Below are 27129 nucleotides of genomic sequence, written 5' to 3' on the forward strand. Positions count from 1 at the left end.
AAGGTTTTAGTTGTGACAGTTTGCTTGCAACAGAGCTAAACAAATTTTATTTGAGGTTTGATACCACTAATTTTAGTAATGTTATTTTAGAACAGAAATCACATTTATCTGGAAATGGTGTTGTCCCCTTTTTTGACGAACAAGCTGTGGTCAATATGTTTAAGCACTCCAGATCAGGAAAAAGCCCTGGGCCTGACAATATAAGCAGTCGCCTGCTCATCTCTTGTGCAGAGCAGTTAGGTCCAATTTTTCATTATAATTTCCAGATGTCCCTAGAGCAACAGAGAGTGCCGAACATATGGAAACAGTCAACAGTTATTCCAGTGGCCAAACTAAATCATCCAAAAAACTTGCTATTCAAACATCTTGAAGGTAGTAAAACACACGCAAGGATTTTATTTGTTGATTTTTCATCTGCTTTTAATACAATCCAACCACATATTTTAGTTGATAAGCTCTTAAAGAACTTTGACCTTGATTTTAATATTGTGGGATGGATTCTTGATTTTTTAACCGACAGAACTCTGAGAGTGAGGGTGAATGGTTGCTTGTCTGAGGAGATGTCATCATCCACTGGGTCTCCTCAGGGGTGTGTCCTCTCACCTCTCCTTTATATTCTTTATTCTGACGATTGCCGCAGCCAGCATGAAAATAGACATATTTTAAAATTTGCCGATGACTCTGCTATTGTCAGTCTCCTCTCTAATGAGGAAAGTGACCATGGTCCTGTTGTGGGTGATTTTGCACTTTGGTGTGATAGGGCATTCCTTCAACTAAATGTTGAAAAGACAAAGGATATGCAGATTGATTTTAGGCGAAAGTCATCAACTCCACAGACCACTATTATAAATGGGAAGATGGTGGAATTCGTAGAAACATACAAGTATCTAGGCAGTTTGATCGACAATAAGTTAACTTTTACCTCTAACACTGAAATGCTTTGCAAAAGAGGCCAACAAAGACTGTTTTGTCTTCGCAAACTGTCAAAATTTCGCGTTGATAAGACTCTCATGACCCTTTTTTATAAATCATACATTGAGTCTGTTTTAACATTCTCATTAATTTGCTGGTATGGTAGTCTCACTGTCAAGGCCAAAACTGCCCTTTCCAATATAGTGAAGGTCAGTAGTAAAATTATAGGTGTCCAGCAGAGTAGCCTTTCTGTCCTGTATGATTGACAGGTAGTTAGGAAGGCCAACGCAGTTGTCTCTGATAGCTCTCACCCCCTTCATTCTGAGTTCCAGACATTGCCTTCCGTGTCTCGGTACAGATTACCTCCAGTGAAGAATAACAGATATAAGCATTCATTCGTCCCGAGAGCCATCTTGTTTATGAATTCAGCCCGGAGGAGTAGACCGACTATAACTATTAAATAGTGATGGGGTTATTATTATTATAATATGTATAGTATTGCTTGTTTTTGATGATGTTGTTGCTGAAATGGGGATGGTTATAGAAATGTTGCTATACTATGAAATTGTCAGATTTTACTTTAACAAGGACCTGTTACATTAAGTATTTCTTATGTGTTTTTGTATTGTATTTGTGCATCTGTGACTGTTCTGTGTTTATCTTGCTGCAAAACCAATTGCCCTATGGGGACAAATAAAGTCTAAAGTCTAACCTCTTTCCCAAAGGCACGTAAACCTGTTTTAGAGGCCAAGCTGGCAATGGGCCCTTGGCTTTTTCCCCTCAACCCAAAAGAGGGGAAAGGTCACTGGTTTAACCAAAGGCAACACTGAAGGCTATTGTGAATGAGGCACGAATGTTGTGGTCTATTCATACTTAGAATATATCTCTGAACACATTCAGGAATGCACAGTGAAGGACTTGTATCCTGAACAGAATCAAATGAGGTCCATGGTTTCCCCTTCACTGCCAGCCAGCCTCTTCCTTTCTGACAGAGGTGAAGTCTGTGCTATTTGAAGCTGTCTGTTACTTTCTCTTCTCTTATTTCTGTTTTCTGGTTTATTCTGAGACACTCTCAATTACCCTAGACATTCCCGAATCTGATTTGAGGTTTGATTTCTGTTTCATTTCCTCAGATATCTCCACAGAGAGCTGACAGGGCCAGTTCAGGCTTCCACATTTGCTCAGCACTCTTCCTCTCTATCTTACTGTGCTTTTATAAGAGCTACCCTGATGACAAAGAGTTAACAAAACATCCTCGACTCAATGTGTTGAACAGATAAACCCCTCATTCGAACCATCGAACCAACTAGCCATGCTGCTACTGTGCCATTTTTATTTTTAGCTGTTCATACAGATTCACTCTCCTTTATTCCATTTGCCAGAGTCTCTATTAGCCACACAACCGGGCTGTGGAAAGCAATGTTAGTTTTCAGCTTGAGCATCAGTTTTGAAGGCAGAATAATAACAGAAAATGGGCAGAATGGCTTCTCTTTGGTAGATTTAAAATTTAGAAATAAGTTTAAACTTTAGACATAAAATCAAATCATATTGCTCTGATTAATGACATTTTTGTACCAAAAGAAGTCGTGCGACAGTAAGTGACCCTTTGGATGACAGCTACACTACCATTTAATAACAGCAAGTTGCTAATTGTAATTAAGCTATTTAATCAAGTTTTGTGATTTGTTTATAATTATTCATTTATTTATATATTAATGTATTTAATGTTTATATAATAGCAATTTCAATCAAAATGCATGTGGCTGAGCTACTGTCACATTTCTAATAAAACTTACCAACTCAGCAGCGTTGCTAATGTGAGTTACTCTACAACACTTGAGGTTGATATGTTTTGGGGGAATTCTATTTCAGCATGTTAGTTATGTAATTGCTAAAAGAATCATTTTAGTCAAGACCCTGGCACACCCTTTACTTTAATGATTTTTAGATCTTCTGTCACTCTCTCTGACTCAGGCTCAGACTTGTTGTGGTTTACACAAAGGCGTATTGTGGCATTTTGATTTTATTCCTGTTGGTTTGAAAGTAGGTCATGTTATGGAAGTGAACCTTTGTTTGAGGGGGAACCCACATACATACACACTAAACAGCAGGTGATGTGCAAAGATTGTGTTCAGTGTTGCCCAATTATTTCTTAAAACTAACATAGAATACTTGCCTGTGTATTTGGAGTGTTTATTCCAGCGTGGAAAACAGCGTCTTTCCTACCGCTGACTGGTATTTCCAGGTAGAAACCACATAGCTGGAATACTGGAATAGTGTACCCAGAAAGTTTCATACACTGTGAGTGTGTATGTGTGTGTTTTGTTTGTGTTACAGCAGTAGGAATGGTTGGTCTGGTTCTACAATGACACTTTATCTACCTGTTACTCAACCAAATGTCTCTCTTGACTGGGCAGTAGGAGCCAAGATTCACCCCATGTGCGACCGCATCCACCCACCCAGACGTTTTTGCTGCCAGCCTGACTGTGTGTCCTGCCCTGCACACTGAGACTCTGTTTGAATTTGTATAAAACACCTCATTAGCCTCCTTCAGTTTGTTTATTCCCCCTAATGTTGCTGTGCCAGCCGTCCCGCCACATTTCTGTCTGTGTTTGTATCTCTTTTTTGGACAAAATAGATAATCGCAAGGTTTTGGAACAGCTGCCTATTTTGCTGTAAGATGCTTAGTTGTTTCCAGTGGCGTTTGATGTTATCTTCTTGGTGCTAAGTTAAAAACGGTACTTCAAGCAAAAGAACTGGAGCTTGCAAGATTTTGGAAAAATTCTAATGACATTGATGCATGTAACATTTTAGTATTTTATTTGTCACGGGTGTAATTTATTACAGCTGCACAATTTATCAAAAACTGAAATCATGATTTGGCTCAGTGCAATTATCAGTGTGCAAAAGCTTTGATCAGTGTGATGAAAAAATATATGCACTGCAGAGTGAAGTGCAGCACTTTTCTTTTACACATGATTTGGTGTTTTCAGTGTCTGTTCACAGTAAAAGATGTTCCACATGACCCCAGAATTAACCTAAAATATTATTCTGTTGTTATATAACTCTGTCTGCTTGAAAGAGTCTGCTGTTAAGAGCTTAAATACTTTGTCAAATTCATTTTGGTTTATAAAGCGCTTCGGGTGCATCATTCATTCATTAATTCATGTTGTTGTTGTTGTTGTTTTTAATGTGAATACACTTTGTTCATCTGTATATATTAGAGTGGGTGGGTGTATGTAGTAGGTGACAGTATGCTGCCTTTTAAGCCAAATTCATCTTCAGCATGTGTAGGGCCAAATCCAGACATGCACATACAATCACAGACACACAGTCGCTCATCAACCATCAGCTGCTGGACCTCACAATTAACTTTATATAGCCAGTCATTAAGTGGTTGTGTATTAGCTCTACACTTAGAGATGTCCCATATAGTGCTATTAATATTAACACACATTGAACTTAACTATGTCAAGAGTTACAGTGTCTGTCTACAGTATGTGTAGATATGTACTTACACAACCAATGCAAGTTGTTGTGAAGGTTATGAGTGTGTGTCTGTTGTTCTGTGTCAGTGAGTGTACACTGGCACAGAGCATTTCTTTGTGTGTGGTGTTGTGTGGATGTGTGTTTTAGATGACACGGCTGGCAGCAGTGTGTACAGATGATTATGCAGTGTGTGCCAATGGGAGTATGTGCCCAGTGGGTATGGGGTAGTTGATGCCCTGCTGCTGATGATACAGAACACAGACCTCTGTGTGTGTGTGCGTGTGTGCGTGTGTGTGTGTTTACTTTGGCCAGTATGTGTTCATATGGGAACAACTTCAACCTGCCCACTCTGTGTTTGTGTGTGTGTGTGTGTGTGTGTGTGTGTGTGTGTGTGAGCGAGAGAGCGACAGTGAGTGAGTAAATTCTCTTTCTGTCCTGGATGACTTTACTTTTACAGCACAACGTATGATTTACTACTTAGAAGCTTCTGGACTACTAGCACACCACTGAGTGCTAAAGCAGATGGACAGAGTGGCACATAGACAAAACACACACAAATAGCCACCCTGGCCTAAAAACAGTGCTTCTCTCCGATGAAAAACGCTTCACTTGCAGGAAAAGAGGCTTGAAGATTAATACTGTGATAACTGAGGGTCTGGACAAAAATTTTCCACTGTGCTGTCCACCATCCACATACATCCAAGGGCCATGTGTGATCAGATCCTGGTGTTTGTGTTAGGGGGCATTTGCATCCAAACATGGATCTAGAATATGTCTGTCAACATTGTCATAATTATATTTAATAACTTTTTTTAGCAGTTGATTTCATTCGCAGTGCATTTTACAGAGGTTTATTAGTTTTCTTTTTTTTTTTTTTTGCTGATTCTCACTTTCACACAAACGCAGATGTACAAAGTACATGTTCCTATCAGCCTCCACTGAGGGTTCCGAGTGGCTGATAAGACATAGTCCTTCAGGGTTGCTAAAAAATAATAAAACAAGCTTATCCTCAACTAGGCTATTCTACCAGGACACTTACCAGACCTGTCGCTTCAAGACCACGGCCAGGAAAAAAGCGAACAGACAACTTGGGGTGGCAAGATTCCTACACGATGAGGTTACCTGTGAAGTTCAAGTTCTTCTTGATTTACAGGCTTATTACCCCCTTTTAAAAATATGTGAATTTGAACTTAAGACAGTTGACAACATTTATTTTTGTCATCGAAGAAACATTTAATTAATAAAAATTAAAATGTATTTAATTTAATTATTACATATTTTGAGAACAATTTTAATTCTTTTTAACTTCATTTTGGCATGTGTGTTTGTATGTATGTATGTGTGTATATATATATATATATATATATATATATATATATATATACACACACACACACACACACACACAGGGGTACACATAAGTGGTCCGCATGCACAAAAGTAGTAGTAGTAAATATTAGCAATTTATTTTTAAGTTTACTATAAAATAAATGTATTTGAAATTTATCAATTCATTTTTTATAGTTATATTTAATGGGTCACGCTATATGCAGTGTGAGGACCAAACCAAATCTCCAGGTTCTCTTATGAGAACCAGGCTGAAAAAATTGTGCACCCCGTATATGTGTGAATATATGTCAAAAAACATTAAGTATTTTGTATAAATAAATACATTTTGTTTTATTAATATATAAAGAAGCAAAAAAAAACTAATTTAATTGTAACCAAAAGATATGTCAACAAGATTTCAGTGAACCTGATTAAGACGCATATCATTGATTTCCAGTCCTCAGATTATTTTGGTGTTATATTTTGACTGTTTCTTATGATAAGGAGCTGATCGACTTTGTTAGCTTGTGGTTTGTACCAGGGTTCATATGTGTTGTATTTCCATTGTTTAGTTCATTCCACATTAATTTTTTTTTTTTTTTTTTGCTCTCTTGAGCAACTGCACAGGACCGGCAGGTTCAGTGCGCCTCGGGTGATGTGTGTGCAGGGGTCAGAGGGTGTGGCATTCTTAATCACAAAGCAAGTTCTAGGCATATATGGGTCTGTGGCCCTGTATTAGGGGCAGTGTGTGTTTGTGTGTCCTTGTTCCTAACCCTCTCTTTATGTGTGTTTTTACAGGAAAAAGCAGACACCACCTTCAGCACATCACAGCTATGCTCAGACGTCCAGGTCAGTTGACCCACAATGCTGTGCATATTTTTTCAGACAGTCACACACCTGATGTCATCAACATAACTCATTGTTTCAACACAACACACTTTCATTCACAATGCCTCAGTTATAAATCAGCTGACTGCATGTTTAGATTACAGTAATTTGTGTGTTATCAGTGATTAAAATTGTTTGATTGCAGTTATTAACTGCAGTGTTGTCTGTGTACACAGGAATCATTTGGCATCGACAGTGAGGTGTCCACTCCAGAGACTGAGAGAAAGTAAGAAAATCTCAATGCACTCAATAATGTGTAGTAGCTGGTTGTGTCTCAAAAGGCGTGGAAAAAATGTTCAAACGTAAACAATACTAATGAATCAGATCCTGGATAGTTTTTAATATCTAAACCATAAGCTTAATGATTTACCCAAACCTAAAGGATAATTTGCAGGCTGTCTGACTTGAATGTGACTGCTGACCTCTCAGATATGTTCACACACATCAGGTCTGCTTTCCATCCCCCATCTACCACTGAATGTAAGTGTGTGTGTGTGTGTGTGAATGGGTGTGAATTCCTCTGTTTTACTACTTGTCATCTTGGTGCTTCCATGCTTCCTTCCTTCCGTCCATTGTTCTTAGATGTTTAAGATGAAACTCACTGATTAGAGATAGGAAGAAAGAAATTCAGACTTAAGCGAGACTCTGAGTTTATAGTACACGAGGGAGTTAGTCAAGCTGACTAAATGAACTTTATTTAGTATTATTGCTTAAATAAACCTAACACTATACACATGACATCATCTGTGTCCACACAGTTTTGTAACTGTCAAAGGGTCAGTTTACTTAATTTAAAATGTATTAGTCATGTTGGGAATTTCAGGATACTAGAGGACTTTGGTTTGCTCTGATAGGGATGAGCAATTCACATGCCATGGAAAGATTAAATTCTACTGCCATCATCCACACACTCTGGTGAGAAGTAGAATGCTTAGATACATGTGTAACATATGGAGCAAAACTTTCATCATTTGTATGTCTCTGCGGTCCTGTGCACATGTGCCTGGGTTTGACTGATATTATGCTTTGTGATGGCTGAGAAACTAGCTTTGATTGACGAAAACAGCTTTTTTTTTTTTTTTATATATTTTTTAAAAATTTCAGTCAATATTTATATTTAAAAACATTAGTTAATTTAACTCTTTAATCTGTTTGTTTGAATATCTATCTATCTATCTATCTATCTATCTATCTATCTATCTATCTATCTATCTATCTATCTATCTATCTAAGAACAGTGGGAATTAAATAACATTGCAGCCCACTGCATAATATATATAGAATTTTATGCCCCGTCCCTTTAAAGTCAGAATGGAATGAAAGTTCATCCTATTTGTTTTATAAATGCATATTATGGATTTTATTGAGAAATATTCAGCCACGCACACTGGGCCTTCCGGGAAAAACAGGTTTCTCTCTGGTGACATTTACAGAATTTCTACAATCATTTGGTCCTTTTAAAACCACTCCTGCAAGCTCAGGTTCACCTGCCTTCACTTTTGAGTGCATCACCCACATTTTAAAATCCAGTCAACAACCGAAACATAGAACCAAGATCTGATGCTGCTTCTGTTTCATTGTGACTTTATGTATTCTGTGAGAACAGCTTTTATTCTTTCCGCCTTGATGTCTAAGCAGAAGCAATATGTTAGTTGTTTGTCATATCGCAGTTCAAATCATAATTCTAATATATTTTATATCCTATTCTTTATAATTGTCTGTGACATTATCAGCACAGTGCCATACCGGACAAAACAGTCTTTGCCAGATCACCCCGACTTCCTGTCTGTATGATTAGAAGAAGCCTTTGCTTTCAGAAAGGCTATTCATGCTGAACAGCAGAGAACTCGATGAGAGGTGTGTGTGTGTGTGTGTGTATGTGTGTTTAGAAGCCCCTTCATTCTTATGTTGGCAGAGTCTTTCTCCAAATACACATTATTGTTCAAAAGATTTATTTATTTTAAGAAATTAATCATTTTATTCTGCAAGGGCACATTAAATTAATCAAAATTGACAGTAAAGACCTTTGTGATGTTACAAAATTTCCATATATTGTTATTTTGAAATTTCTATTAATCAAAGAATCATACAAAAGCCCCACAAAAATATTAAGCTATAATAACACTTTTATAAAATAAATGTTTCAACATTAATAAGAAGAAATGTAAAATCAGCTTTAAGTAGCTTTTACCTGCTTTTTACTGAATTATAAGGTGGTAGAAATGTAACGGGGCACAGAGAAAATGTACGTGTTAAAGTGTGTGTGGCTTTAAGGAAATCCCTCAAGCTCCATTTACCATGACCTCTAGTGAAGGTCATTTCCTGGAAGCTTCCTTTGCGATCTTTGTATATGTGATTTTGTGCTCAATCGTATATGTTCTGAACTCCAAAGCCAGGTGTAAGGAAGCAAACCAACCAATCGCAGGACACCAGGTGCACCCTGGGATAGAAGCGTGTTCCTCTTCATCAGCAGTTTGACTAGAGGAAAGAGGAAGTCAGCCCAGTCCCAGCTCTGAAAGAGCAGTGAACATACATCACTGTAGTGATACATCACTGATGAGAACAACATCATGTTCCTCTTAATTCAATAGTGAAGTGAAGACGTGTGCAATATGACTGATCTCACACTTCAGAAGGAAAGTTCTGATAATATGCAAAGACATAAGGCAAGCTGGCTACATTCACAGAAACAGAACACAGTTGTCTGTTATTTTAAATAAAAGCTAATAATGGTTCTGTTCATACCATTTTGTTCAGGTTGTAAAGGAAATTGACAACCACATTCAATAAACGAAGTGAATCCTTTAAATGTTGAAAATTCACAAATGAATTTTGGGAGCAAATTTGGTTAAGTATACCTATGATGTAAACAAGCACACTCAAAGCAGTAAAGTGATTGTTGTACTAAGAGTTGCCAAATGATGCTGATATTTGAAAACACCAAAACAAACACGCCCATACCCTAACAAGACTTTGTCCCTATTTTAATAACTCTGCCCCACACGTACATTCACAACCCTGGCAGCGATGATGGCTGAATCATGCATATTGATATTCAAGCAAAAGTCAACACAGAAAAGTTGTGTGAAAAAGCAAAATCAAAGTAACTCACCTATCAAGAAGAAACAAAGCACCCTTGGCATCCAATTCTTTCCTTGAGTTCTCTCTACCGCTGGAAGCTGTTCCGAAATATAAGTGGGTCCTAACTCTTGCCTGATCATAAATCATCTTTTTAAGGTTTATTCCTCTGAAATCTTCCACTTTTTTTATCTTCCATCTCTCGCTATCTATAATCGATCTGCTAATGTCTGTCCTGTGCACTCAGCACTCTCTTCTCCCTTTCATTACTAGACACCCCCATTACAGCTGATTGGCTGGGAGTGTGTTTTGGGACTCGGTCCGACACTGTGGTCAAAAGCATTTTTCAAAAATAGCTTAATGCACCTTTAGTGGAATATTCATTGCTAGGGCTGCACAAATTTTAACACTGAAATATGCATTTATTTAATCAACTTTATTTTGATTCATCTTGCAGCCCAATAATCAGTTTTAAGGCTATTCTCTATTCTATTATTCTATTTATGTAGTAGGAGAGTAAGTCAGAACACTAAAGTGGGTTGAATCAGTTTTTAATTGCATGTCTGAGTGGTTGAAAAAAAAATTGTGGCCCAAAATTTACAAATTGACAAAGAGTCTGGAGATGCATAAAAATGTGGATGTGTTTAGCAAGTTCAGCGAAAGGATGAAGGAGAGGAGGATTTGAGCGGTCTCCCACATAATCATATTGAGTGGGGTGGTGGGTGTTTATGGGCGAGCGCGCAGTTAGTGGACACTTGCGTAAGCCTGCAATCTCTTTCCTATGCATGCTGTTTAAGTTTCACTTTCAATTTCTTTATACCTAATCCGTCTTCTGCGCAGTGCCATTGTCAGTATGCCATGGTAGGCACACATAAGAGCATGCTCACTCCGCCGGTGTTCTGTCATCTTGCAGCACTTCTTTGTCTTCGCAAAATCCTTGTTAAAACATCGTAAAGATGACATTGTCTATTCTGATGTTCATAAGTGTCTTCATATTGCGTTTGTAGCTGATGACAGAAAATCAGTAAAATAATAACAATTGTACTACGAAAAATCTCCATGATTAGCCTGTTTCTGAACTTCTTGCTTTTCCCTGCTTGAAAATTTCTGTACAATGAATGAATGACCTTAGCACACATGTGGTTTTGTTTAAAATTTTTGGTTCACTTGCAAAAAAGGCAGTGTGAAAGCAAATTGCACCAAAAAAAAAAAAAATCAACATAGTATTTGGTCCGGACCAAAGCAAGTGAACTAGCGGACTTTCCTGGTGTGAATAAACTCTAAATGGAAAGACACAGTTGAAGCTTGTGGAGAAAGTAAATATTCCAGTGTGAAGTGTTCTTCCATCACATTCTCAAATAACAATCTCAACAAGCCAAGGATTCCTCTGTTTCAGAGATAGCGGACATGACAGTCACTCGCAGTGAAGGAATGCAGCTAGCAGGGCTTATATTCTGCTAGACATGCACCAGTAAAGACACAATACACCTTGTGAAATTAAAGAAAGAAACTGACAGACTGTAACATGCTTCTATTGTATGCTGGTCACACTATGCTTGCACGCATACAACTCGCATACAATGAATGGAGCCTAATTTACTGAGCTGCTCTTCAAAAAGGCCTTTTTAGCATGTGATGCAGTTAGCATACAAGCAGGAGACTCCCTTTGGATTCTGTGAGAAGTGAATGAGAGGTTTAACAGAGAAAGTTTGTGTTGTCATGGCAGTATAATGAAATGATAATTCAGGGAGGCCTCCGCCATGCCTTGTGTCTCAAACACACACTTGAGTAAAAGAGCAACTTTGATGTCTTTATTTGGTCAGAGTGCAGTGGACATCCTGAAATATGCAGGAATCTGTGTTTTTAAGCACATTTTCACAGAGCTGGTAATGACTAGTAAAATCTGACCTGACACTAAACACAAACACTCACTGTCCCCTTGAGTGTGTGTATACTGATAGCTTTAGTAGTGAGTGTGTCATAGATGTATTTTGGACACATGGAAAGCATACGAAAAGCATACACACATGCACACATGATTATTTAAGCACAAGTGCCTGGTAAAAACACTGTCTTCCTGTGGAGAACACCAGACCTAAGCACATAGGTGCACTAAGGTTTATGTTAGTGTATGCTTACAGGCCTTTGTCAGTGTTTACATTAGTGCAGACTAGATTGAGATTTTTTTCTTAACCCAAGGATGAGTGAGAGAATCCACCATCCAAATAAGAAAACCACAACACATAAACGTGCATACTTGTGTTTATGTCCCCATCTGTACAACCAACACATTTGAGAGATTTTCTTCTCTCTCTGTATTTTAGGTTTTGTTGAATGTCTGCTCAGTTCAGATGTTTCCTCTCACTGGCAGTTAACACATGGCCCTGTTTCACACAGCATTTTACAACAGACTGTATGAAAAAGTCAACATGATCCATGTCACATGGCAAATAGGAATGTAAACACTGGATATTTTCCCAAATCAGGATGGGGTGTCCAGTTAAAAAAAAAGGCTAAATAATATGGTTTTGACTCCAAACAGTTGGGCCAGTAAACAAAAAAATTGACACCAAATTGTTGAAATGTAATAAAATGTAATCAATACATTTAGTGTTAGGAGTTTAGCCCCTTTAACTCTTCGTATATAAGAGTTTGTTTAAAGTGGTTTAGAGAAACTGCTTTCAAATGTGATGTGTCTGTGTTATAGTAGGATTTAATTAGGCCAAATTTATTTAGTCAGAATCGATATGTAATCTGTGGATTCTTGGTGCGCTATGTTCGACTCCATCATGAATGAGTGATGGTGTGTGTTAGATTTTTGTTTTTTTGGTATTTTCCAAGGGCACTGCCTCAGAGAAGTGGAAATATAAACAGGCAGTGTCTGTCTGTCCTGCGGTGGCTCTTGTTCCCTTTTTCTCTCTCTCTCACTTTCTGTCTTCCTCATCTTGTTGCACTGTCTCATCTGTGCCCTGTGAGCCTCAGGAGCCTGGCATATGCTCTGTGAACAGCACCACACTGCCCTCTACTGCCTCAAATCATAGAAATCTCTCTATACATTTGGTTAACACAAATCCAGCCACCACTGGTACACACATACTGCCTGTCTGTCAGTAGAAGATAAGGCCATATATGAGAAATGTAATGTTCAGTGTTGAAGTGTTTTATTGAACATGTCCTAATTCCATTCTTTTCTATATTTTCCATCAGAATTCCTCTGCACAAGTCCAGCTCTGAAGATGGATCAGGTTTGTGTGCCATTATGAAAACTGTTTAGCTATTATTATGATGATCTGGTGGTTTTGAGGAAATTACATCAGAATTATTTGGTGTTATTCCAGACTGGAAGGTTCTGTTGACAGACTGAAAGATCTGTTTTGTAGATGGGCAGAAGTATAGGTATTAGATAATAGATGTAGAGTCAGTTCTTTTTTGTAAAATGTTCAATTTAGGTATTTCAGAGTTCGTTTGTTTGTACAAAAGTTAATGAGTTTGATGGCCCTGATGGCTTTCTGCTCTCTTCACATACAGGAAAATGGGACAACAAGAAGAAAAACAAATCCTTTTGGCAGAACTTTCGAAAGTCACAGAGGCAAACGTCAAAAGGTAAAAAAAACAAGCTCACTCTGTTTTCTCATATTTCCTCCCTTCATAACTCTTTGTTCACTTCTTTTTATTGTTCAGAGACACTACGAGAGAAGAGATGGCCCACTCAGAATTACGAATGGAAGAAATAATAACACTAAATATTGTGGCTGTAGTTTCATCTTTCACTTAAATATGCAATTAATTTTTTTAAAGTTTGTTTACTCCAGAAAGAGTAAAACAGGGCCACATGTTTATTTTATTTTTTGCCTGCAAATATGAATTTATGGCACCACTGTTGTCATATTGCTGATTTCAAAAGATGCTTTTGAAACATGATCTTGAATGTATGATTATCACTGAATGGAGTGACTTGACCTAAAGGGGCTTTCCCTTGTTCTTGTTACTTTCCTTTGACCTTTAATCCTCCAGGAGAGGACATTGGCTATGTGGCCAGTGAGATAACTATGAGTGATGAAGAACGGATCCAGCTGATGATGATGGTGAAAGAGAAGATGATCACAGTGGAGGAGGCGCTGGCACGGGTAAACACATCCCATTACCCTCGAACAGTAAAACAAATGAGCTTTCCTAGCTTACATTCATGTGTACTAACCTTACTTACCCAGACTGATGCCCTCTGCTCCTTCTTTGCTTCAAACGTACACACACACACACTCACATACATTTAAATACATGCGTTCTGACCCTGCATCTGAGAGCTGGAGTAGATTTCTTAGTGCAAATCATGTTTTGTTGAGATGAAGGAGGGTCTTTGGTGTCTAATTTCTGATGTAGGGTTAGCTGGTAATGGTTGAATCGATTACTTGTGTCCTTTTCACTGTTTAGGGTTTGTGGGTGATTGTAGGTCTCTTTTTTCCCCCCCTCTGTTTTTTGTCATTGATAGTGATTCATTATCATCTGATAATCAACCTAATGGATGATTGTGAATGTGGCTTCCTTCTCTCCACAAGGCTGACATTGATCCCTTTAACCAATTGGGTTTTCTACATCCTTTAATGTCTCTTCTGCTTCATTGGGCTAGTCGTTTTTTCATCTCTGTAATGAGCAGTCTTGATTGACTAGATCTAAAGTTTGAATCGATGCTAAGCCTTTATGGATAGTTGACATCATACATGCTGTAAGCATGCATGAACGTATCTGTCCTCTTGTGTTTATGTTTGAATGCAAATGTATTTTTTTAATTAATGTTGCTTTACTTGTTCTGTGTTCTTTGTCTTTGTGTGCTGTGTTTCTTTTTGTGTCCAAAAAAGGAAAGTCTAGTGGTGGGTAGTGTAGCATGAAAATGGACCCAGGATCAACCAATGATCATTATGCATTTTTATTGTATAAAAAAGCAGCTTTGTTGTTTTATTCCAGTGGGGAAAAATGGAAATTGGAGTGACATAAGGGTGGGTAGTAACTTTTTTTAACCTAAACACTTAATTTGAATAATTAAAAACCAATACCTAATAAATTGTTATAGAATATAATTATATTTATATAATAAAATAAAATCTATATTTTTTATAAATACCTCCTATGCTCAGTTGTTTGATCAAAAATGCAGTAATGCACATTATTACAATTAATAATTAATTATAATCAATTATAATCATTAATATGTTTGTTTCAAACATATTTTAAAATGTAATTTATTTCAGTGATGGCAAACCTGAATTTTCAGCAGCCATTACTCCAGTTTTCAGTGTCACGTGATCCTTCAGAAATCATTCCAACATTTTCTGACATTCAGAAAGCCAAACTTTTGAATGATAGTCTATATAAATACAGATAATTAATAAAAAAATAAAAATTAAAAAAAACCTTTGTTTAAATGGACATGGTGTTTCTGTGAGTCCCTGTGTCTGTCTTTTTAATGTATATTGCTTATGACTGTTGAAAGCTGTGTGTGTGTGTGTGTGTGTTTGTGCGTATAATGTTGTATGGGATGTTCTGACTCTGTTTGTGTAACGGATAGTGTGTGTGTGTGTGTAAGGGCGAGGGGGCGGCTCTCTTTGACCTTTTGTTCTTCATAGTTAAAGGAATATGAGAGGAACAGACAGTTGAGCAGCAGTACAGACACAGCAGAGTGGGCTGAAGGATCCAGTCCCACTGTTAACCTCTCCTCCGTCTGCAATGTAAGTACTATACTAAACCACCCAGACTGTAGATCTGCGTTTACAACATAACCTCATTTAGGCACATCAAAGTTTATTTTCCCCCTGCAGTAAGTGTTAGTAATGTCTCTCACTGTACTGACTGATGTCATGTTTGTGTCCGTCTATGGAAATAAATCTCTGCAGACCACACTAGTGACACTGTGGTTTATAAACTCAGGCAATGGTAGTTCTTACATGCACCCAATTCATCCCCTTCCCTGCTATAACCTCTGTAAACACACTTTCATTTGCTTGAAACTTAAAGACTCTTTTAAAGTTCTGTAGGTAACATATATTAAATGTGCACTCAGTATTTTTTCTTTTTTTTTATGTCGATCGTCTTGGATTTACATGATACATAATGATGTTGAGTATCATGCTTCAGTTTTTGATTTCACTGTAAAAATGTACATGGTCACATTCTGTGACTCAATGGTAGTCAGCCATGAGTATTGTTAGGCTGTTCAGGTGATCTGAACGTAGCTTTTATTAGGTTACTGATATGACTTCATAGTCTTCATTTATACATATGTTCATGCAATTTTTTAAAGTACTATTCATTTATGTTGAGATGAAACCTTTTAAATTAGTAATTTACTGAGTGCACCATAACTCCTAAATCCGTACTACAGCACAGTGATCTGAACGCTGATATGTCATGGTTGTTTGAATGGAGATGATGATGTTGTAATGTCTCACTGTAAAACCTTTAGTGTTGATGTCATTTCTATTTGGCATGAGGAGCTGGCACACTAAACATCACATGGTGATGAGGTCGTAATGTGCATCTTAACTGAAGAGTGATATGTGGCCAAATCTGCCTCCTGCACTTTGAAATGTCACACTACTTTGGCTCTAGTTACCATTACAAGAGCATGCTTTGTGTAGACTGTGTATATGTGCCTGTGCACAGGGCTGTCCCAAGCATTGCAAGAAGAGGTTCTTGGTTAAAACCTTGAAAGGTTTGGTAACAGTGGATTTAGTTTGCCCTCTTGGAGAAATAAGCTGCCAGTACACAAATACACACATAGTTATCATGGAAACTTTGAACAGCTTCCAGCCTCTGGAAGTAAACATACACCTCCTTTTCTAATGGTCAACAGCTAAGCTGTTTTTGCAATGCTTTTTGATGTTAACAAACCACAGCACTGCTTCGCTTAGCGCTTAAATATACAGAATAACTTACTATGGCCAGCAATGCCTTGTGTCCACTGAGATGAATCACTGCTCATTCCTGCCGCAACGCTTTCTGTGCAGCTTTGTTGTTTGTGTGTGCAGTCAGTGTCATTTTATGTCCAAAAGGATTAAATTTGAAAACACTGAAGACCTTTTTTACTAACTAATGGATTTGAAGAGAAAGATAAATACTGTTGTTGTGGTTGAAGTTCTCCAAAAACTGTGAAGAAATGTCCTTGGATATGTTTAACACCAAAATCAAAACCACTGTGAGACTGTTTTAATGTACATTTAAGCCCTCTTAAAAAAATTATAAAAATGAAAGCACTTTTTGATAATACTGTGTGTGTGTGTGTGTGTGTGTGTGTGTGTGTGTGTGTGTGTGTGTGTGTGTGTGTGTGTGTGTGTGTGTGTATGCATGTATATAATGTTTAAATAAATAAAATAAAAAACATATTCCACATTCCATTGGTTAAGATTTTATTTTATTTAGGAAAATGAATAAAAAAATTATTAATTGTGATGGAAGACAAAATAAAAAGTATTTATTTTAATTCTGCAAAATATACTTTTTTGTAATTATTTTATTTTGGTGAAATATGACTCGGACATTTGTTCGTGAGATTCTCCCTTTGTGCTGTTTTACCAGTTATAGCAAAAGGAGAGGAAATGAGGTAAGCAAATCTTATTCATACAAAGACCCTGTATCTCTGAGCCCCTGAGGGTGTTTCTGAAACAAACACATTTCTTCCTGCCTGTCTGTGCCACATATCAGCATGTGCAAATTGAATCTCAGCGTCTGAATGAAAAAATGGATCTCTATAGGAATCTTGGCCCCAGGGTTGATGATCTCCTATTTATAATTGGAAATGGGTCAGCCCTAGTCTGCTAATGGTTAAACCGACGGGCACAACTCTCTCTGGGGATCCCACTGATCTGAGCTCAGTTTAACATTAGTCAGAACACTGAGAGCTTGCTGTGTATCCACAGGGTTCCCCTGTCATGAGATTAGTGTCAGCTGTATTCAGTATGTGACCCGTCATGGCTCCAACGTAGTGAGCTGCTGTGGGATCAGTGTTAGTAGCCACTGTCACAGAGGATGTACTGTATCTCTATACGAATGGACTGCAACCAGACCAGCCTTTCTACTCTCTGGCCCACATTCCTTTTCTCCCGTGAAGACCATTAAGGATGTTCAGAGGTCATATGGCAGACCTCGAAATGTTTCCGGACACACAAGCTCATGCCTTTTGCCACAGTCCCCCACCGCCTCCAGATATTGCAGAGTTTCCTTCAAAAAACTGTTTACAGTTTCTATTCATCTCTGAATGAAATGGTGTTGCATTGGGACTTTTGCATGGACTGCTAACATCTAACCTACAGAAAAACTACTCCTGCTAGGAGCACAGCTGGACACATTTTTACACATTCTTCTTTTTTTGGTTCTTTCTCTCTTCTTCCTTTCATCCCTTACTCTTGTTTGAAATGTAATTTTTGTAAACTTGTTGCCAATGAGATTTGAGCAGCCCTTAAGTCCTTAATGAGATTGTCCGGCTGTTATTTTCTTCATATGGCTGCTTTTGATTATTATGTAAATGAGCTTTTCTGCTCCGTTTCTCGGAATACACTTTGAGCAGTTTGAGCCGTGTTATTGTATGTCCAACTGTATTTCTAGTCCACCATCACAATGATTCCTCTTCTTTTTAAATGATGGCCATTGTGGCCTTAAATGATTAGGAAAGATTATTCAATGCCTATGGTGAACAATTGAGATTTTGTGTGAGCATGCGGTTGAACTTTAGATTTCCAGTAACAGATCACATTCAATCTCAGGGATTTAGTGGAACACTTAAGTGTGTGGTGTGTTGGGATATAATTGCCAATCATTGAAATTGGTCAAAACAGCTCAGTCGCTCCCGATGTTTTAAAAACAGTCTGTGGTTAGTACAGATTATATCCTGTTAGTTAAAAAATAGCATGTCATCCCATAATGTGGTGTACGTTTAGCGAACAGAATGTTTTTGGAGTAGAAGGACTCTTTTCAAAATTGCAATGTGCAAGTTTGAGGTTTTGGTAGAATGGATTAAAGAGGTTTTGTCTTTGTGTATCAGAGGTTTCAGTATCATAAATGATGTGTTAACTGAGAGGTCAGGTTATGTTAGATGTTTTTTAAGGGGTGTGATCTGGTCATAAATCATCTCAACAGTAATAGTCCCTTTCTGAATTATTCATTTGGACTAAGAAAATGATTTATTCCACCACAAATGCTCACTCATACTCATCTGGTGTTCAAAAACCAGACTTAAGTGTTTTTCTTGGACTCAAAATTTCATAACACATAACTCCATACTGCATAAGTCATGTCAAGTCAAGTCACCTTCATTTATATAGCGCTTTAAACAAAATACATTGCGTCAAAGCAACTGAACAACATTCATTAGGAAAACAGAGTGTCAATAATGCAAAATGATAGTTAAAGGCAGTTCATCGTTGAATTCAGTGATGTCATCTCTGTTCAGTTAAATAGTGTCTGTGCATTTATTTGCAATCAAGTCAACGATATCGCTGTAGATGAAGTGACCCCAACTAAGCAAGCCAGAGGCGACAGCGGCAAGGAACCAAAACTCCATCGGCGACAGAATGGAGAAAAAACCTTGGGAGAAACCAGGCTCAGTTGGGGGGCCAGTTCTCCTCTGACCAGACGAAACCAGTAGTTCAATTCCAGGCTGCAGCAAAGTCAGATTGTGCAGAAGAAGTTTCCTGTGGTCTTGTCCCGGTGGTCGTCTGAGACCAGGTCTTTACAGGGGATCTGTATCTGGGGCTCTAGTTGTTCTGGTCTCCGCTGTCTTTCAGGGCTGTAGAGGTCCTTTCTAGGTGCTGATCCACCAACTGGTCTGGATACGTACTGGATCCGGGTGACTGCAGTGACTCTCTGATCTGGATACAGACTGGATCTGGTGGCTACGGTGACCTCGGAATAAGAGAGAAACAGACAAATATTAGCGGATGCCATTCTTCTAATGATGTAGCAAGTACATAGGGTGTTATGGGAAGTGTTCCTGGTTCCGGTTTACCTAATTAATGCAGCCTAAAAATCCTTTAACGGATTTGGATATTTAAAGCATATTAGTGTGTTATGTGTAAGCCAGGTTAAAGAGATAGGTCTTTAATCTAGATTTAAACTGCAAGAGTGTGTCTGCCTCCCGAACAATGTTAGGTAGGTTATTCCAGAGTTTAGGCGCCAAATAGGAAAAGGATCTGCCGCCCGCAGTTGATTTTGATATTCTAGGTATTATCAAATTCCTTGAGTTTTGAGAATGTAGTGGACGTAGAGAATTATAATGTAAAAGGAGCTCATTCAAATACTGTGGTGCTAAACCATTCAGGGCTTTATAAGTAATAAGCAATATTTTAAAATCTATACGATGTTTGATAGGGAGCCAGTGCAGTGTTGACAGGACCGGGCTAATATGGTCATACTTCCTGGTTCTAGTAAGAACTCTTGCTGCTGCTTTTTGGAATAGCTGTAGTTTGTTTACTAAGTGTGCAGAACAACCAACCAATAAAGCATTACAATAATCTAACCTTGAGGTCATAAATGCATGGATTAACATTTCTGCATTTGACATTGAGAGCATAGGCCGTAATTTAGATATATTTTTGAGATGGAAAAATGCAGTTTTACAAATGCTAGAAACGTGGCTTTCTAAGGAAAGATTGCGATCAAATAGCACACCTAGGTTCCTAACTGATGACGAAGAATTGACAGAGCAACCATCAAGTCTTGGACCGTGTTCTAGGTTATTACAAGCGGAGTTTTTAGGTCCTATAATTAACACCTGTTTTTTCAGAATTTAGCAGTAAGAAATTACTCATCATCCAGTTTTTTATATCGACTATGCATTCCATTAGTTTTTCAAATTGGTGTGTTTCAGCAATATTAATATCCTATATCATATTATACCTATATCATACCATATCATACCTATATATTATATCCAATATCAATATAATTCCTTAATATCAAAAGTCCATCCTAAACATGTCATAATCTGTTCACACAAGTTGAAGCCATCATTTTCTGTTTTTTTTTTTTTTTTTGTCTATGTGAAAAATATTTTATTTGTTTTATGTTCATATGAGGTGATACAATACTGAAGTTGAGTTTCCTCTCTGTAGTCTGTGGAGCAGTCAGATGATGAGCAGGAGGACTCTGTGAAATTCAAGAGGCTTCACAAGCTGGTCAACTCAACTCGACGTGTCCGCAAGAAACTCGTCAAAGTGGATGACAGCAAAAGACATGGCTCAGAAGGTAGATGAAAAAGAATTAAGAAAAAGAATGGCATTAACTCATGTTTGTTTTTACAATATTTTTTAAATTAAAGTGTAACATTTATTTTAGTTTACTAACACTGTTAAATGCAATTTTTTAGCAAATCTCAAAAAGTGTGATCATTTTTCACAATATTGTATTTTCTTATCAAATACGTGCAGCCTTAGTAAGCATCGACATAAAAAATCTTACTGACATGAAATCTTTTTTATAATTTTCTGACATGAAAAGTTTTTGAATGGCATTTAGACAAAATAGTATAGAATTTGAATATCAGTTAACAGCCAGAACATGAAATTGGTTAGCAGCTTATTAGTATTAGCCAGAATTTGTATATTGTACATCTCTAATTTAATCTTTTTTATTTGATATCAGTTGTATTCCTATCCTTATTCCACTGCAATTAAATAATTCATGGGACAGTATTGCTTGGAATAGATTTTTAGATAACTTCAGTTTAGAGAAGTTTTTGTTTTGATCTTTTTTCTGCAGATTCGCTCAGTCTGGATGCAGCACCCTTATGTGATGACATAAACGCACTGTATGCTGAAATCCACAAGAAGCCGGCCCAGTGCACAGACTCCTCTTTGTCCTCTCTTGCCCAAGAGCAGCTTTCTCTGGATGGGGACACAGACAGTCTGACCACCTCGCCCTCCACCAGTAGCCTTGATGCCTGGAAACCTGCTCACAAGTTAGTGAAGACCCCCGGTGCACATCCCCACGGCCTGATCCGCCCACCGCGGAAGAGTAGTGCTGGATCCGGACTGGGTGTAGTGGGGGGTAGTGGCTCCTCTTTGTCCGAATTGGAGTGTTTGGCAGACGATAATGCTAAAGTCTCCCGTTCGGCTACAGATGGAGAGATGCGGAAGGCCTTGTCATCTCTATCACACGGGGTAAGTACTGACAGCGTCTACGCTTTTTACGGCCTCACTAGGCCCCGCCCAAAGCCACACCCCCTTCTAGTGTCTTTAGATGACATTAACAACACCAAACGGCCACCCGTCTCCATTTGGCAGCGCAATAAACCTGACCCGAACTATGCATACTCCACCAAGCACCTACTCTACCAGCGCTCCTGCAGTGCTCAAAAAAACATTTCTCCCTCCTCCACCTTGCCCACATCCCCTCCCACTCGTGAGATTCCATTGGCCAGGGTGAAAGGAAAGAGCTGTGTGGGCGGAGTAGTGGGCAGCTGGCTGTTTCCACCGAGGCGTCTGAAGGGAAGGACGGCGGTTAGTGAGCTAAACATCACATACGTGGTGGAACGCAGCCTTTACGGTCACTTGAACTGGACGGGGCTGGTTAGGCCCGTAACACTGAGCAAAGCAGACAGGCGTTGGCTCCTGGAAGACGAAAGAGATGTGAACAGGAAGTGGGCATCCAGCATGGATCGCTGCACCAAGCGTGTGCTCTTACGCATCCAGCAGAAGTCTGTGAGTGTGCCGGAGGAGCAGATCTACAGTGCCCCCTGCTGCACTGGAGGAACAGGCTGCTGCAAAGTTGCAGAAGAGAATTGCAGTAGGGTACAGTTTACAGACAAACTATTTGAGTTATTTCAAGACAAAGTCTGATACTGAAATATAATCTGTGCTGTCATAAAATGTATTTCTAAAATCTTTACCCATTTCTGAGGTGATTATTACTGTTAGAAATCCCTTAGACTGCTAGTAAGCCATCAGTTTTTCTCATTACTGTAGATGTTGTTGCAGTATGGAGTCAAAATTTCATAATCTAAGAATAGTGTAAAAGAGAAGTAAAAAGTGAAAATAGTCTTATCTTTCCCCATCCTGAGCTTCTTTCATTTCTTGATCTATTCTCTTGTAGTCAGTCGTGTGTCAGAGCATAATTGAAACTTGTAGTCCTTGAGAGAAAATGGAGAGTGCTAGAAGAAAATAAATAATATAGAGTTCCTTCTGCAGCTTTGTAGAGTCTGCCATCTGTGGATCCTCATCGTCATTCATAGTGAATGTGAACATGACCGTGATCTTCATCAGTGAACCCTTTCATCTATTTTGGGTTGGAAATGCCTCTTTCAGCCTCAGCATGAATGCTGAAATTTTTATTGATTTTATTTTTATTTTATTTTATTTTTGTATGCTCTACTCCCTTTTATTGAGATTTTTTTTAAGTGCATGATGTTATTCCAAGGAACATGCAACAGCTTCACATATTACTCCATTTGATCTGTATCTGTTTAATTGGATGTCTGCTGCTTTTGTAGAATTTTTCAACAAATTGTCATGAAATGAAAAGGCAGTTCATTTAAATTTAATGCATCACTTGTATTGGACTAATGTAAGTTGTTGCCTTAAGTCAATTCACATTGGTTTTTTATTTCTCATAATTTTTTCAGTACCAATTTTAAGTTCATTCATCAAGGTTTGACAAGAAAGCATTGGTGTATTTACATGATACTAAACAACTGCTGAAAGATTTTATTTTGAATTAAATAGGAAATCAGGTCATACCATGAACTATTTCTTTTGGCAGCTCGTCATTTTAAAATGTGTGGTTTCCATTATAAAGAGCAGCATGAATCATTGAGACTCTTGAATTGATTTAAATGACTCTTATCTAAATATATTAATTTGCTTGTCAATTCACAGTAATTATGTATTTTTTCCACAGAGAACGTGTAGTTTTGGAGGATTTGACCTGACGAATCGCTCCCTCCATGTGGTCAACACAGCCGAGCCTAGTGTGAGTACACATGCACTCTTTCTCTCGCTTCCTCTTGATTCCAGCTCTCATATGCAGCTGCAGTGTTTGTGATCCAGTTGTGTTGTTCAGCTGGCTTTCAGTGTGCTTAATCGCTCTCTCTCTCTCTCTCTCTCTCTGGCATAAGGAGCAGGAGGCTCTGTACAGGGATGCTGTGAAATCTCCCACCACGTCCCGTATCTCTCTAGGGAAGAAAGTCAAGTCTGTCAAAGAGACTATGAGGAAGCGCATGTCCAAGAAATATGTTGGGTTTCTCTCTGAACAGGTACACACACAGATGCCCGTGTGCTTGCTAGGGTCTAACTAGGGTCAAACATCTCTTTATGTAGCCTAGAGTTTGGATACAAGCTCAGTCCAATTAAACACACCCATATTCCCTGGCAGTGTTGAATACACACTCACTGCCTGTATTTATATGCTTGTTAAAATGTTTGTCACTAATGATGCTTTAAAATGCTGTCTCTGTAAGCAGCTCACTAGGTTTTAGTTACAATTGAGGCAAGAATTAACATCTATATGACATGTCTCATATCTTTTAGCATGTATAATGTAGATCGCTGGATATGTATGTGTGTTAGTCAGTGTTGAGCTCATCTGTGCAAAGTGAACTTCATGTGCCACCGCCATGTCCTGCTCCCTCTAATCAAATGTTGGAATGTCACCTAGTGGCAACTTAGTGTAATTACTTTGCTACACTAGAGGATAAATCTCACAGTAGTGCTGCAAGCAAGTGTTCTTTTTGTGGGCTTTATATTATATATTTCACATGCTGTTCATTTTATGTATTTTTTTAATTAATAATACACTTTCAATTCTCTATTTGTTTCTTTAAATAGTCCAGTCCAGATGGAACACCCAGTTGTCCTCAGTCTCCTCAGCCAGACACAGACTCTCTAGAGAAACCCAAACTCAAGGCAGGAGGGTCTGTAGAGAGTCTGCACAGCTCCCTCAGTGGGCAGAGCTCCATGAGTAAGTGTTTGTGCGTGGGTGGGGGTGTGGATGAGTGTGTATGTGTGCGCTTATTTGTGAGCAAGCAGGGCTATTGCTCATATTAGTCTTATCCTAACACTGTGTTAAACCTGGCATGAAAAGTTTCTTCTTTTTTTCATTCGTTTTAGCCTTGACATTTTTTATCAAAATGTCATAAATCAGTCTTCCAGTGGAAACTATAGACTACTCTCTGGTGACATATGCTGAACTCCAAGCATTTAGTCTTACAATTGACTGCAAGCTTGCATTCAGATCTGCCTCCGCTCCATCCAATCAATAAGTGATGAATAGATGAATCCATATCCTACTTTTTTCCTGTTTCATTATTCTGTTTTATTCTGTTATATATGGAAGAAAATATCACTTTTGAATCATTGAATGTTTGTTCTACGGACATTAATGGTGCCTTAAATCACGTCTATGCATTTTTCTGGCAGTCTGATTAATGATTTTTGCCTGTTGAATGAAACCAGTCCTTTTGTAATGGTTTCTCTCGCAGGTGGACAGACTGTGAGCACCACAGATTCATCAGCCAGCAACAGAGAGAGTGTGAGGAGTGAGGATGGTGATGATGAAGAGCCTCCATACAGAGGCCCTTTCTGTGGCAGAGCTAGAGTTCACACCGACTTCACACCGAGTCCATATGATACAGACTCACTCAAACTTAAGGTTCTGAATTTGTTAATCAGATTTGTTTACAATGAATTTGTGTTTAATACTACTTTTATTTTAAACTAAATGTTAGACCTTTACAACTCGGTGTGATTAAACATGAAATGGTCCATCTTATTATATGTTCACCTGGCAGATATTAATTTGAGTTGAAACCATTTTAATTAGATGAGTAGGAAGATATGAGACATTAAAACTAGCATGGCTATTTTTAACTTATTTAGCAAATTTGAAAATGTGTGTTAGATTAATTTCTGGGTGTATTTAAAATTATTTTTTTAAAGTATTTTTTTATCTCTTTTATTTCTTGTTTATTTAATAAGAACTTTGAATCTCATTAAATTTCTCTCTTTTTCTCTCAAGAGAGGAGATGTGATTGATATCATCAGCAAGCCGCCCATGGGCACATGGATGGGTCTGCTCAATAACAAGGTGGGCACGTTTAAGTTCATCTATGTGGATGTTCTTGCTGAAGAAGAGGAGAAGCCTAAACGATCGGTCCGGAGGAGGAGGAAGGGCAGGCCGCCCAAACCCAGCTCAGTCGAGGAGCTTCTGGAGAGAATCAACCTGAAGGTGAGACAGAGAACACACACACACACTCACACGCACAGTCATTTCTTGAGATATGTGCATGCTTTAAAATTGGATTGATATGTCTATAATCATCTAACATAAATCTGAGTGTGTGGCTCATCTATAATCTTTACTGACAGAATGTAAGAGCAGGGTGGGGAGAGACGAGAACATGAAAAAGTGGATCCTTGTGTGAAAAGATGGTCAGCTCTTGAATGTGGGACGAGGTCATTTCCCGATGCCAGTTAAAAATTGTATTTAAAGACACAGACATACACACCCTTCAGACCTCCCACAAGCTCCTGCATTATTATATCTCTAAATAAGGTCACATTACAGACCTTACGGTTGAACACAATAGACACCAAGGATGCATTTTAAGCCTCATTGTGTTGTTTTAGTGTGTTAATGCAATATAATGATAATTGGCCATCACAAAAGAGTTTGAAGTCTGGAAACATTGCTACACATAAATCCAGCCGCAGATGAAGATGAGGGTAGAGTGGGGTATTTTTAGCTGTAGGGGGCCTACATAGTGCTGCTGCTCTACAGGGTGTGTAATCTGTGAATGTATGTGTGTGTATTTTAGGAGCACATGCCTACGTTCCTGTTTAATGGGTATGAAGACCTGGATACATTTAAGCTACTAGAGGAAGAAGATCTGGATGAACTCAATATCAAAGACCCCCAACACCGTGCCGTTCTGATGACTGCTGTAGAACTACTGCAGGATTACGACAGTAAGTACACACATACACTGATGTTCAAGAAGTTTTTGATATTTGAAAGATGATCAAAGATTCAAAATACAATAATTTTCTGTTTTAATGTATTTTAACATGTAATTTATTCCTGTAATGGTAGAGGAGAATTTTCAAAAAGCATTACTCCAATCTTCAGTGTCACGTGATCGTTCAGAAACCATTCTAATATGCTGATTTGATCAAGAAACATTTCTTATTATCAATGGGAGAAACACTTGTGCAGTTTGGTATATCAATTTTTCTGAATTCTTTGATAAGTGGAAAGTTCTAAAGAATATTTATAGGAAATAGAAATCTCTGTAACATTTTAACATTTCTAAATCAATTTAATGCATACTTGCTGAATTAAAATAAGAAAAAAACTTACTGACCCAAACTTTAAAAAAAAAAAACATATGTACTATATGTGTCTATATGTACACTATATACAATGTTCTAAATGGCAAATGTCTATAATACATGG

The 27129-nt window shown here is 38.1% G+C and overlaps 1 protein-coding gene across 9 annotated transcripts in view; it reads left to right on the top strand.

The window, feature by feature from the left end:
• LOC132092358 (SAM and SH3 domain-containing protein 1-like) overlaps positions 1 to 27129 on the top strand; it is a 253886-nt gene that overhangs the window by 217373 nt on the left and 9384 nt on the right. For 4 of the 9 annotated variants that reach the window (XM_059498548.1, XM_059498555.1, XM_059498551.1 and 1 more), the window contains exons 3-16: positions 6529 to 6579; positions 6795 to 6844; positions 12904 to 12941; positions 13225 to 13299; positions 13711 to 13823; positions 15318 to 15419; positions 20796 to 20928; positions 21442 to 22382; positions 23578 to 23649; positions 23795 to 23932; positions 24504 to 24636; positions 25157 to 25326; positions 25693 to 25902; positions 26492 to 26642. In XM_059498548.1, coding sequence (XP_059354531.1) covers positions 6529 to 6579; positions 6795 to 6844; positions 12904 to 12941; positions 13225 to 13299; positions 13711 to 13823; positions 15318 to 15419; positions 20796 to 20928; positions 21442 to 22382; positions 23578 to 23649; positions 23795 to 23932; positions 24504 to 24636; positions 25157 to 25326; positions 25693 to 25902; positions 26492 to 26642 — 2377 coding nt within the window. The remainder of the gene's footprint in view (positions 1 to 6528; positions 6580 to 6794; positions 6845 to 12903; positions 12942 to 13224; positions 13300 to 13710; positions 13824 to 15317; positions 15420 to 20795; positions 20929 to 21441; positions 22383 to 23577; positions 23650 to 23794; positions 23933 to 24503; positions 24637 to 25156; positions 25327 to 25692; positions 25903 to 26491; positions 26643 to 27129) is intronic. The other 5 variants (XM_059498553.1, XM_059498556.1, XM_059498549.1 and 2 more) reach the window with 4 other exon arrangements.

This window comes from Carassius carassius, chromosome 18 (genome assembly GCF_963082965.1).
Source record: "Carassius carassius chromosome 18, fCarCar2.1, whole genome shotgun sequence".
Classification (NCBI taxonomy): domain Eukaryota; kingdom Metazoa; phylum Chordata; class Actinopteri; order Cypriniformes; family Cyprinidae; genus Carassius; species Carassius carassius.